General features: G+C 40.2%; 1 protein-coding gene across 5 annotated transcripts in view; it reads left to right on the top strand.

Annotated features, from left to right (window-relative positions):
* ano1a (anoctamin 1, calcium activated chloride channel a) overlaps positions 1-12,840 on the top strand; it is a 101,927-nt gene that overhangs the window by 72,935 nt on the left and 16,152 nt on the right. For all 5 annotated transcript variants that reach the window (XR_001776433.1, XM_008404984.2, XM_008404985.2 and 2 more), the window contains 7 exons: positions 862-933; positions 1,899-1,973; positions 2,759-2,960; positions 6,842-6,953; positions 7,100-7,157; positions 8,073-8,173; positions 9,169-9,311. Coding sequence is in view for 4 of the 5 variants with exons in the window: in XM_008404984.2 (XP_008403206.1) it covers positions 862-933; positions 1,899-1,973; positions 2,759-2,960; positions 6,842-6,953; positions 7,100-7,157; positions 8,073-8,173; positions 9,169-9,311 (763 nt within the window). In the remaining variant the exon portion in view is untranslated. The remainder of the gene's footprint in view (positions 1-861; positions 934-1,898; positions 1,974-2,758; positions 2,961-6,841; positions 6,954-7,099; positions 7,158-8,072; positions 8,174-9,168; positions 9,312-12,840) is intronic.

Genomic DNA, 12,840 nt, shown 5'->3' with positions numbered 1-12,840 from the left:
TTGCCAGACGCCGATACATTTAGGGCAAAACTCACTGCATTTACCCCGTTATGTGCGCGAGGTGAAGGAGCGTAAGGCGCGCTGAAGTGTACGAGAAAACATAATCGGTGCGCCGATTCAAAACATCTACAATAGTGATAGTAACATTAATAATAAAACAATTGTCAGTGCAAAATAGCCTACAAATTCTTTGGTGGGGGGCGGTGAGGGACCTGGATAAAGGCTAGGGGGGCGCTGGCCCAAAAAAGGTTGAGAAACACTGGTCTAGAATCAGGTCGTCTGCAGGTCATTTGGCACCACGTTCTCCATGAACATGCTGTGTGCGAACGGAGAAGGGTGACCATCGTCCATCCACGTACCGGCCCAGTCGCGGAAGGCTCTCCTCCCCGACCGGAGTCGGACTGTTTTGTTGACATTCTCTTTAGTGCAGCTCCATCTAGTGGATGCATAACGTAACTCCAGCCTCTGCTGTAGCTTCTATTCTATGCGCCTTATAATGCGGTGCGCCTTAAATATGAAAAAAGTTTTAAAATAGGCCATTCATTGAAGGTGCACCTTATAATCCGGTGCGCCTTATATTGCGGAAAATATGGTAACTTTTATACATTTAGTTCCCATCAGTTAGCTGTAGCTGCAGCTTTATTTTGGATATGCTCCTCTTCAGCCCTGATGCTGCACTGTTCTCTTTTACAAGCGACGCCTCAAACACACATTGCTTATGATACTCATTTCAAAGCTCACATGCTTCTTAACATTCCTTCCTTTTTTGGAAGATAAATGTCTTCCAGGACATTTATCTTAGGCTTGCTCAGTAAATTTCAATCTGATTAAATTTAACAGGCTAACTACTGTCTCTTGCAGGACCACAACAGAGCAGAGTATGAGTTGCGGGTCGCAGAAAAGACCATGAGACAAGACCAAGGAGCTGCAAAGGTAGGACTGAGGTCAGAGGAGTCTGATGAAGTGGATGCTCTCTGGAAAATCACTTCCAGAGGGCATCAGGTATGCTTATGTTTGTCCATAAGCACCTTCTGACCAGTGGGGACAATGGTAACTCCTTGAAAATAGGAAATCTATAAAACATACTGATATTGAATCAAGAAAATTATGGACTGTCATACAACAGCAAAGTGTCTTCAGTCAGAGGCTTTGTCAGATTTGCTGTAAAACAGACTGCTACAGGAGATCCTTCCTTTGCACAGCCATCAGCACTGCAACCTCTTTGAAGAACCATTTCTTTTCCCTTTGGAATTAATAAAGTATTAGGAACTTTGAATTCAGTTTTTGATTATTATATTGTTGACTTTTTGGTTCAATCAGAAAAAAATCCATCTAAAACATGAGGCCACTTTTAGCTGCAAAAATCATCAATGGGAATTTTTTATAATTACCCAATTGTCCTCATGATATATTGCTCTGATCACAATGAACGGCACAATAAGGACCAGTTATTCTCTAGTAGCTCAGATACATGAAACAATGTTTAGTAGCAGCTTATTCTTAAGCAGGAAGTGATGCGGCGAGTAAGGAGACTCATGTTAACACAAGGTAGGCCAAGAGCTGAGGCTGTTGGTTAGCAGCCCTCTGCTCTTTGCCAAGGTTACATCTTCCTTCCCTAAATGAACACACACAGTGGCCCCAGCACCTTGACCTCGTTCTGTGGGCTTGGATGTGATGTGATGGCTCGGGGTAGCATTAGCTCTGCTCCACTGCAGCTGTAGCTGCAGCATGCACACATTTATGTTGCCAGATGTGTGCAACTGTTGGGCCATTCTTAAAAGAATGGCCCAACATTCATGACAAACACACAGGTCCAACCCACAGTGAAGAAATTTTATGTATTTATATTTTCTGTTCTTTTGTTCATGCATGTCTGTGTTTGCTTTTGTGTGTTTTAGGACGAGAAAGTGAAGCTAACGTGTACAGACAGAATGCCAGCTTATCTGACCACTGTGGTCATGATGAGCTTTATGGTGAGACTCAATCTTCCACATTCATCCACTGCTTCAAGACAAACCAGAAGACAAATCATTCAAAAGGGCTTTCAACAAAACATGGAAGTCCTGACATTTAGAGGATATGCATACAGTTTAAATATTAAGCAGAAATGGAAGAAACTGTTTCATGTTTTGGCTCAACCCAAGTTTAGGGTCTTCTGATGAGAACAACACATAATTACAATCTGTGATTATTTATAGTTAAGCCCAAAATTATTTGCACTCCTAGAAGATTATTTTTAAAATTATTTGTATTCAGCTAAGACTGTTTTTTTCTGTTCAAACATGAAAAACATTCAGCATTTCCATTATTTTAAGGTGCTTAAGTGTAATTATTTTTGTAGTGCCTTGGTAATGAATGTCTTCTCAAACAGTATCAGCCTGTTTGAGCTGCATTCACTGATAATCTTCAGCAACAGAATAAACGGGTTGATATTTAGCAGAACCACTGAGCTGCTCCTCTGTGTGTGTATAATTCAGTTCACTTCATCTATATTGCTCCAATTCACCACAAACAAAAAACATTGCAATTGACATAATTATCAGAAACTACAGCATGCACAATTAATTATTACACATGGTGTCTGTGAGGGTAAAACGAGTATTGTGAATTTTTTTTCTATTAGGTTGTGAGGCTCAGTGATGTTAAAACTGTATTGCACTATCAGATATCTGTTTACCCTCCAAGACTGCTGAGGCTAGAATTGGTCATCTCCGATGATTCCTGGTTGTCATTGGTTTGTCTCCCTCCTTCCTTTCAGATTTTCATAACCTTTGTGATCGCCTTTGGGGTCATCCTGTACCGGATCAGCATCAAGACTGCGCTGCATCTGAGCACCTACCCTGCTGCACGCTCCAACATTCGAGCCACAGTGAAAACCACCGCCGCCATTATCAACGTTATCGTCATCATCATCCTGGATGAGATCTACGCTTCCATCGCCCGCTGGCTCACCACTCTCGGTGAGCAGCCTTCAGGAACCATTATGGTTTACTGGGAGTAAACTGGAAAGATGACTCCATCCATTAAATATTGTATACAGGGCTTAAAGAGCTCCGGCCGGGGGCCGGATTTCTGGCTTTTGACCAAACGGTCCATCTCAAACCAATCTTCATGGTCAACCAAACTGTAGTCTCCGGGCTTAAAGAGCTCCATCTGGGGGCCAGACTTCCGGCTTTTCAAGCAAAGCGAGCATTGGACCAAACGGCCCGCCTCAACTAAACTGTAGATAATAGACAAAGATGTCTGCCAATCAGAATTCTAGCTCCCGTGTTCTTGACCAATGACTGTAAAACGGTTTGTAGAAAAGAAGCGCATGCGTTCCGGTTCGGCGGTTAAATCAAATGCGATATGAAAGAAGATGGAGTTTGTCTCACCCAGTAAAGAAACACTTTTACTTGAGAAAGGAATTAAAAACAAGTGGTGCTGGGCATGGCTAGAGGAAAGGGGACAAGACGGGAAGCTGGCGGAAATTTTTACAAAAGGGGGGCGCTGGGWTTCCTTTGGGGGGCGTTTGGTCGAAGGTAAACTTTACACCTTAAATGCACAACAATGCCAGTTTAGACTTTGAGCAACTTGCTAAAACTGTATTGTGTAACATTAAATGATGCTTGGCTCAACTGTATCGATGGTAGCTCTTCTTCTATTCAGTGTTTGTAGCTTCTTGGCGCAGCTTCGGCCTCCTGCTTCACCACATCAGGTCAGCGTTACACCGGCTGATGACAGTGCTGTGATTCACTTTGTCTTCTGTCTGATTTTTAAATATTTTATGTTTTATTGAGAATTTTTGTACATATGTTTTGGCAGTTCTGTGATCATGTCAAAGCAGCAACTTATTGCTGCTTTGACATAATCAAAGCAGCAATAAGTCTGTGTCTGTGAGAGATCACACTTTGCCCGGGGGAGAGCCTGTGCGACCCCCCGTGGGGGTATGGTGCATTTGCACCGAAGGGTTTGAGAAACTTTGTGACTTCTTGGAGCCGCCGCCGCAAACGGAGGGCGGTCCCCCACCAGAAAAGTGTTTTATTTCCGTCTGGATTCTGCCCGCTTTCACAACAGAAAATCGCTCTTATAAACATGTAATTACTAAAATCATGATAACCTGACTTTGTATCCCCCTGAAAAATGAAGCCATTTAAATAAAGAAAGTCCTCCATGGGTGATATCACGATAGAGAGCGTTCATTTTATAGCGTTAACACCGGTGCTGTAAGTGGTCCGGTATGAAACAGGTGAGATAGAACAACGGTACCACAGCACTTTTAAATTTCAATAATCAGAATACCGAAATTGTTTCCGTTGTTTTAAAAGATTTATGTCAGTCTGCCTTTTCCCCATCGATACGCTTCTCAATCGCTGCGCACCATAGGGGGTTAAAAAAACTAAACAAACAAAAAATTATGCACACATTGCGCAAAACTCTGAAACAGGAGAAGCGGGACATAAAACAGAGCGACGAACTAGATGTGAATTATGGCATAAAAACAGAGAATCCGATGCTGAACAGTGAAAAATCAACACGTGATGTGACAATTAGGTGGCGCAGCAGGTGATGAGTGAAGATTACTGGTGGTGAGCGTCAATAAGCGATAAAATAAATCTAGCAACAGGAAAGAAACTAAAGTGGACATAGCAATAAACCAAGAGAGGACAATACTAATCAAAGGGAACTAAATGGAAATGAATGAAGAACAAAATGCAAGAATAAACTAAGAAACTAAAGTAAATAGAGAGGAATAAACTGGTCTGGCAAGTCCTTTCGAGCAAGTCCTTTTGATACAGAGGACTGTTTGACAAGAATAAACAGACACTATTTCCAGATAAAAGGTAAAATTATATTATTGAAATGCCATGGGTTTGTTGAGACCACATCTGATACTGAGAATAAATATATCTTACAGACCATAACAGTAAAGAACTGATCACTTATTTATGTTTTTAATTAGATGTGATATATTTATTTCTTCAATATTATTTTTCATGTCGGTGTTAATGTCATGAGGCTGATGACTCATCAGCCTCATGACAATTTGACTCATTAGGATTTGATTAAGAACCAGATTTGTTCTTTGTAATTTATGTCCAGTAAAACTTAATCTGGGCTGCACAGTGGCGCAGTTGGTAGAGCTGTTGCCTTGCAGCAAGAAGGTTCTGGGTTCGATTCCCGGCCTGGGGTCTTTCTGCATGGAGTTTGCATGTTCTCCCTGTGCGTGCGTGGGTTTTCCCCGGGTACTCCGGTTTCCTTCCACAGTCCAAAAAACATGACTGTCAGGTTAATTGGCCTCTCCAAATTGCCCCTAGGTGTGAGTGTGTGTGTGCATGGTTGTGTGTCCTGTGTGTCTCTGTGTTGCCCTGCGACAGACTGGCGACCTGTCCAGGGTGTACCCCGCCTCTCGCCCGAAACGTTGGCTGGAGATGGGCACCAGCAACCCTCCCGACCCCACTGAGGGAAAAAGGGTGCAAGAAAATGGATGGATGGATGGATAAAACTTAATCTATAAATCAATAGAGAGGTCTATATAAAGATATAATCCATGTTTCTGTCTCATATTTGTATGGCATTGAAAGGATCTGGAACTTTTGTTTTTCCACTGAAAGCTCTGGTTTGCACAATAAATGCCATGTTGGTGAAATTTTATGGATGATACTCTGATGTACCATTCTCCTGAAGGCAGCACAGAGCTGCACCACCAGAAACCTACAGAAACACTGAAGAGAAAAAGAGCTATGATTAATGTAGTTACAGTTCTATCCATGTTTTAATGTTGCAGAGCTCAGTCATTTTGCAAATAGATCAAAGTTTAAACTGGCATCTTTTATCTGGTCATTTTGTGGAATATTTAACAACTAGAAAATGGCAAAGGATAAGATTATTTTTTCCACTTTGGCTAACTGCTGGTAGGCCTACCAATTTTAAGTTGAACATCCATTGCATTTTTAATAGTCACCTGTGAAAATTATTTCTATTTCCATGGGTTTTTTGTTTTCTGGGAAATTATTTTGATGATAAATACAGAAACAAGCATAAAAATCAAAACATCTGCAATAGTGACAGTAATATTAATAATAAAATAATAGTCAGTGCAAAGTAGCCTACAAATTCTTTGGTGGGGGGCAGTGAGGGAGCTGGATACGGGATGGGGGCGCTGGCCCTAAAAAGGTTGAGACTGATTTAGTTGGTAATGTTGTGCATGTTCTAAATTACTTGCAAAAACATTGACTGAAAGGATTCTTATTTAATGTTGAGGGATTTTTGCCTGTAAGGCTAACCTTTAGGGCACAGACATTTTACATTTTGCTTTGAGTTGAAATGTCTTATTTAAGTTTGAGTGTTTAGCTAATTGTATTGTTAGAAACAATTGTTGCTCTATTCAAAGACACTTTTTATTAAACTGTGACAATAGCAATGGTATAGTTAATTTCTATCACCACTATAAGTTTCAGGCTCAGGATTTGTTTTACTTTAAGCCCTGAGTATATTATGTTTGCTCTCTATATTCTGTGTGTTTTTATTTTTTTATTTCTGATTCTTGGACAAAATCCACAGGCCATGAGTGAAACTTTAGTGTGGCACATAAAATTTGGAAATATGTGAAACATGTGACTTGAATTATTGGGGGTCCTCTGGACTGATGATCACTGACCATTCAAAGCTTGGTCAACAAGTTGAGACATTGTCAGCTTATCCTAGGTGCTGTTTGTTCCGTCTTAGAAAATCATGGTAGAATGTCAGAAATGGCCTTGAATGACTTTTATTGTTAATATTGAAAAATAATATCACTGTAAAACATTATAAATTCCAGCTGAATGTGTTGTTATCCAGTCCAATGTGATCCTTTTTCCAGAGGTTCCAAAGACAGACAAGAGTTTTGAGGAGCGCCTCATTTTCAAAACATTCATCTTGAAGTTCGTTAACGCCTTCACACCCATCGTCTACCTGGCTTTCTTCAGAGGAAGGTAAAACAGCACCCTCTCCTGCTTCCTTGTTTTGGCTCTTATCTCTAACTAGTGGTTTAATAAATTTTAAAGCATTACAGCATTAACACCAGACTGAATTCCCTCTTCATCCTAAAGTGTCTGATTGATGCTTGTTTTGTCCACAGACTTGTTGGGAGACCTGGAAAGTACCTGTATGTGGTTGGCTCCTACAGGATGGAGGAGGTAATTCACTTTATCCACATGGTGTGTGTGTGTGTGTGTGTGTGTGTGTGTGTGTGTGTGTGTGTGTGTGTGTGTGTGTGTGTGTGTGTGTGTGTGTGTGCGTGCGTGCGTGCGTGTGTGTGGTAATGATTATACTAAATGGAGTAACAATCCGATTTGTGCTTCATCTCCTTCCTGTTGTTGCAGGTTTTATCTCTCGAGTCTCATGAATTAGATGAACAGTCTTATTAAGTATCAGTATTCAGTGAGGTGTGGAGTCGAATCATGTGACTCATGACTGCGTTAGACTTGTTTCACCAATTTAATGACTTTAGGCTACGCTTGATACTGAAATGACTTTGAACTTACAGTGTGGACAAAAAGTATTCACCCTGTTGGATTTTTAACACTTTTATTGCCTTTCTAAAAATCAATTATGGGAAAAAAATTTAGAAAACAACCTTTTTGACCATAAGACAAAAACTCTTCACTGTCAATGTGAAAACTGATTTCTATAAGAGATCTGAAATTTTATCTTTTTTTGTAGGATAGAAATGCACCACAAACCTAGGTGCAAAAGCAAACATGGGCTTTCCATCTCTTTCCATCCCTTCTAAAATATAAGAACGTTTCTGTTTATCACCCTCTGAGTTATTTTCCAAAATTTATTGCGAGGTATTGCAAAATAATTTTTTTTCCCCCATGTCCCTTGGGGGACTCTGTAGATTTTACAAAATAGTTGATGAAAATTAAAAACATGTTGCATAAAATTAGTTATTATAGAAGCAATAAAAGAGTAAGGAGCTTCCTGTGTGGCGCTAATCAGCCAACCTGAGGAGACCGGATCACTGATGCTTTGTTTGCTTCTCTGCCTTCGTGGTTCACTGTGAGATAGTTTTTCTCTGCTGTTTGGTTCTGACTCGTCTCTTTGCTCAGTGTGCTCATGCTGGCTGTCTCATGGAGCTTTGCATACAGCTGTGCATCACCATGCTGGGCAAGCAGCTCATCCAGAACAACCTCTTTGAGATTGGCATACCGTGAGTACACTTCTACCTGAGACGCACTGAACACCAGCATAACAGCACATCCTCCCAGATCACACTGTGTGGGCTGAGCAAATCACAGAATACATTATGCACACCTACTCAGCTGTACTTACAGAAGTCATTTAAATGTCTGCTTTTCAGACACCAGTATTCCGGATAATTGCAAATGCAAATCCATAAAGTAATCTGACTGACACTAAATGAAAACTAGCCGACAACCTGCAGACAAAACATGAAATGTATCCACAGTCATCAAAGAACATTGTTTGCTCCTGTGATATTTCTTTTTAATTTTGATTCTTTGTTTCTTTCTCTGGGGAACAATTAAAATAAGTTTCAAAAGCTTTTATTGGGAAGTCATACATGGATGTGCAGATTTGCAGATAACCTATTAAGTGCCTTGCCAAAGGGCAGAATAGCATGTGGCAGAAGAAGATAATGATTTTTAAGCACATCTGCTCCTCTTTTCTACTGATGTCTGCTCACCAGACTGAGTGTTTTCAGACTCACAGCTCCACCCCCTTAGTAAAACACTACTTGAATAAAGTTAGCTGATAACTTTTCAATATTCTACATTTTCAACCAACAAAGATTACAAAATCTGACAGATGTATCACTGCAAACACACACTGTTAATATTCACATTTGACATAAGACAAAATCTGATCAGATTCGATTCCAGTTCCTTTCCTCCTGTTTCCTCCATGCTCTATTAGAAAGCAGTCTCCTCCTCATATTTTAATGGGATTTCTATCTTTATGGCCACCATCAGTCAACATAATCCCCAGAGTTTGATTCTGACATTTTTCTTTTTCTGCTTTGTGGAACGGCTCGCTCCTGTGACGAGATGTGGGGTTTTATAAGTGATTTAATGAATAAGATATTCACGCAGCTGGTTTTAATTGGTTTGACAAATCATAATTCCTAATCAGGAATTACATATGTAATATTTGATGTGTAATATACTTCTACCATGGTTTGTTCAGGAAGCTAAAGAAACTTCTCCGGAAAAGGAAGTCAGAACTGACCTCCAAGCAAGAAGAGGAGCTCCACAAAACTCTGAAGCGCTATGAGAAAGATCACGTCCTTGGTCCTTTTGTTGGCATCAACCCTGAGTACATGGAGATGAGTAAGTATTTTCAGCATTAAAAAAACATGTATTTGTTTAGATCAGAGTGTATCTAAAAAAGTATATGTAAAATTGTTGTGGAAAAAACCCCATCTATTTACCAAGTACTGTCAGGTGAAATCACTCAATCAGGTTTATTCATATATTATTCACAAGAGAGCTTGTAGGACAATCAATAATGAAGCATTTCTGGGTGAAAAGCTCTGCCATGCAGAGACAACACATGAGTTTTATACCAAAACTAAGGGATCCAAAACAATGGGCGAGACCATCTGGTTCTGATACAGCTGTTGAAAACAACTCTCACCAAAATAGCTTCTTTTGATGAGAGTTCACAAGCATTTAATATAACATGATCAGCAGATGTTAACTTGTAGGAGTTCTCCACCACAATTTCCCCCCTATAATATTTACGTAAATGTAAATATTTACATAAGTAAATATTTATATGTAAATATACATATTTACATATGTATATGTAAATATACATATTTACATAAGTAAATATGTAAATATTTAATATTATTCAACATTTCCCTCCTTGGGTAAAATATGTATATAACACTATCCTGAAAGATGTAACAAAACATATATGCAAGATACAAAAAAACCTACCGGCATTTATACATTCAACCCCATATCAATATCACTGTGTTAGGTAGGAAAAGTTATCCTGCAACCTCTCTTTGCCAGAGAGACGGTCTTCTATATGTTTTCCAGGAAAATTAAGGAGGTATCATAACAATTATTTAAGAAATAAAACACAAAAAATAATATCATGTAAAAAAAAAAAGAAAAGAAATAGAAAATGAATCAAGTAATCAATGTACACATACAATGTCGAACAAAAATTCTATGTTAATAGGAAACGCCCCCTGTAAGTAGTTAGAAATACAATTTATACCCGTGGTCCACAACCAACGGACCTCGGTCCGGATACGGACCCATATGCCATCCCATCAGGACCCGGAATGAATTGTTAAAATATTTGTTAATTTTGACGGGAGAATTAATTTTAAACCGGAGCATTTATTTTTTTCCCTATCTGACACAAGTGCTTTTACCATCACTGCACTGAGAAAGGATTGGAAGCTACAAACCAATCGCGTGCGAGTCATACTAACCACATGGTTCAACTAGCGAATCAAATCGCCAGCCTGAACTCAGAGCGAGTTGTATGAGCAAACCGAAGCAGAGGTTTGTGGCCAGGCACAGACATCCACGCAGTGTGATATAAGGAAGAGGAGGTGAAAGGCGAGCGAAAAGCGATTGAAGCGGGAAACGCAGGGAGGTGATACAGGAAGACAGGGCGTGAATTACAGTCAGAAGAGGTGCAAACACTATGGCGCTTTCTGAAAAGAGAAAAGTAGATGCTGAAAATCGAGCGTTCAACATGGAATGGACTGATGCATAACATGTTCATTCTTTCACCCGCGAGCACGAAACCACTGTGCCTCATATGCTCCGAAACCGTGGCACTTATTAAAAGTGCCAATGTCAAGCGTCACTATGAGACTAAGCACAAAGCATTTGACCAATCATACCCCCCTAAGTCCGAACCCCGGACGCAGAAAATTCGAAGTCTCACTGCCCAATATGATCAGTCCACCAGGGTATTAAGCCGTGCTTTCAGCGCACAACAGCGTGCTAATGAATGTTCCCTCCGTGTTGCTTGGGTTTTAGGGAAACACAAAAAGCCCTTTACAGATGCAAGTATTGTCAAAGAGTGCATGACTGAAATAGCAGAGGCGTTACTTGATGGTAAAGAAAAAGATGAGCTCTGTGACAAAATAGAGAAAATMCYCCTGTCAGCCTGCACAGCCACAAGGAGAAGTGAGATACTAGCTCAAGATTCACTGTCCCAGCTGGAAGAAGCTATTTGTTGGCCTGGCTGTGGATGAATCTACTGATGTGTCTGACAATGCTCAGCTATTGGTTTACATAAGATTCTTAAACAGGGAGAAAAATCAGTTCTGTGAAGACCTSTTAGGTGTGACTCCCCTGCAAACCACTACCAAAGGAGAAGACATCTACCTGGCCATTAAGGAAATGCTAGCAAAGCGAGGAATAGAGCCAAAACAAGTGATATCAAAAACCACTGATGGAGCCCCTGCCATGATGGGGAGAGAAAAGGGAGCTGTGGCAAGATTGAAAGAAGACAACGCTGACCTGATCTCTTACCACTGCATTATTCATCAGGTTGTCCTTTGCTCCACCCTGTCGGATTATTATGCTGAGGTGATGAAGACAATGATGAAAATCATAAACTTTCTCAGGGCATCTTCTTCTTGTCAGCATCGCATGCTCAGGGAATTTCTCAAAGAGGTTGATGCAAACTCTGATGATCTTTTGCACACAACAATGTCAGATGGCTCAGCAAAGGCAGGGTGCTAGAGCGATTTTGGTCAATTAGACATGAAGTAACAGCTTTCTTGGAACAACTGGAAAGTCAGAAAGCAGCCAACTTTTCTGTCTTTCTAAATGACAAGAAAAACATGGGTATCGTAGCTTTTTTGGCTGATATCATGTCACACCTGAATGGGCTTAATTTGCAGCTGCAGGGAAAGAACAATTCCATTTGTGATCTGATGACAGCTGTCCGCTCATTTCAACGAAAACTTCAGGTGTATAAAGAAGATCTGCAAGGAGACTACACACACTTCCCAAAAGTGAAAGAACAGGTGCAGGGCCACAGAGATGTCTCCTCTTTTGTTGACTTTGTTGACAAGTTGATTGAAAACTTCAGCRAACGCTTTGATAGCTTCAGCATTGGAGAGGAGCTCACCCTCTTCATACAGAATCCATTTCTCATCACTGATGTCAGAGCATTCACAAATGATGTCACACATCACTTCAAGTGGGCAAACACTGGGCCTCTCCAGATGCAAATGATTGACCTMCAGGCAGATGTGGCCCTGAAAGAGCAGTTTGCAAGAACCTAATCTGCCACATTCTGGCTCCAGATGGTTTCTGAGACAGCTTTTCCCAGATCTGAAAAAAGTGGCCCTGTTTATCTTGACCATGTTYGGCTCCACATACAGCTGTGAGGCAGCGTTCTCTACAATGAACATAATAAAAACAAAATATCGTTCCAAGCTCACCAATGAGCATCTGCACATGTGCATGAGAATGGCCCTGACCTCCTTCACGCCCAGATTTAAAATGTTGGCAGGGCAAGTCAAAGCTCAATTCTCACACTGAGCAAGGGAAATTGGGGGAAGACAGATGTAAGAGAAATCTGTAAGAGAAATAGTTCAGGTGTTTTGATAGTTGTTTTGTTGAGCAGAAATATTGAGATTGTTCAATCAAAAGGAAACTGAAGCTATTTTTTATTAAGCACTTTCTTTATTTTTGAATACATAATTTAGTTATTTTTAATTTAAACTGCAGCCACACAATGTTATCCTGTGTTTCAGTGCTAATAAACTTCTTTGAAATTATTTTAACCTGTATTATTATTTTTTTTAACACCATGTATTCCGATATTGTCATACTGCAAATAAACGATATTGCGGACCTCTGCTTGAGG

Source organism: Poecilia reticulata, linkage group LG3 (genome assembly GCF_000633615.1).
Source record: "Poecilia reticulata strain Guanapo linkage group LG3, Guppy_female_1.0+MT, whole genome shotgun sequence".
Taxonomy (NCBI): Eukaryota; Metazoa; Chordata; class Actinopteri; order Cyprinodontiformes; family Poeciliidae; genus Poecilia; species Poecilia reticulata.
This window is presented reverse-complemented; position numbering and strand designations above follow the sequence as displayed.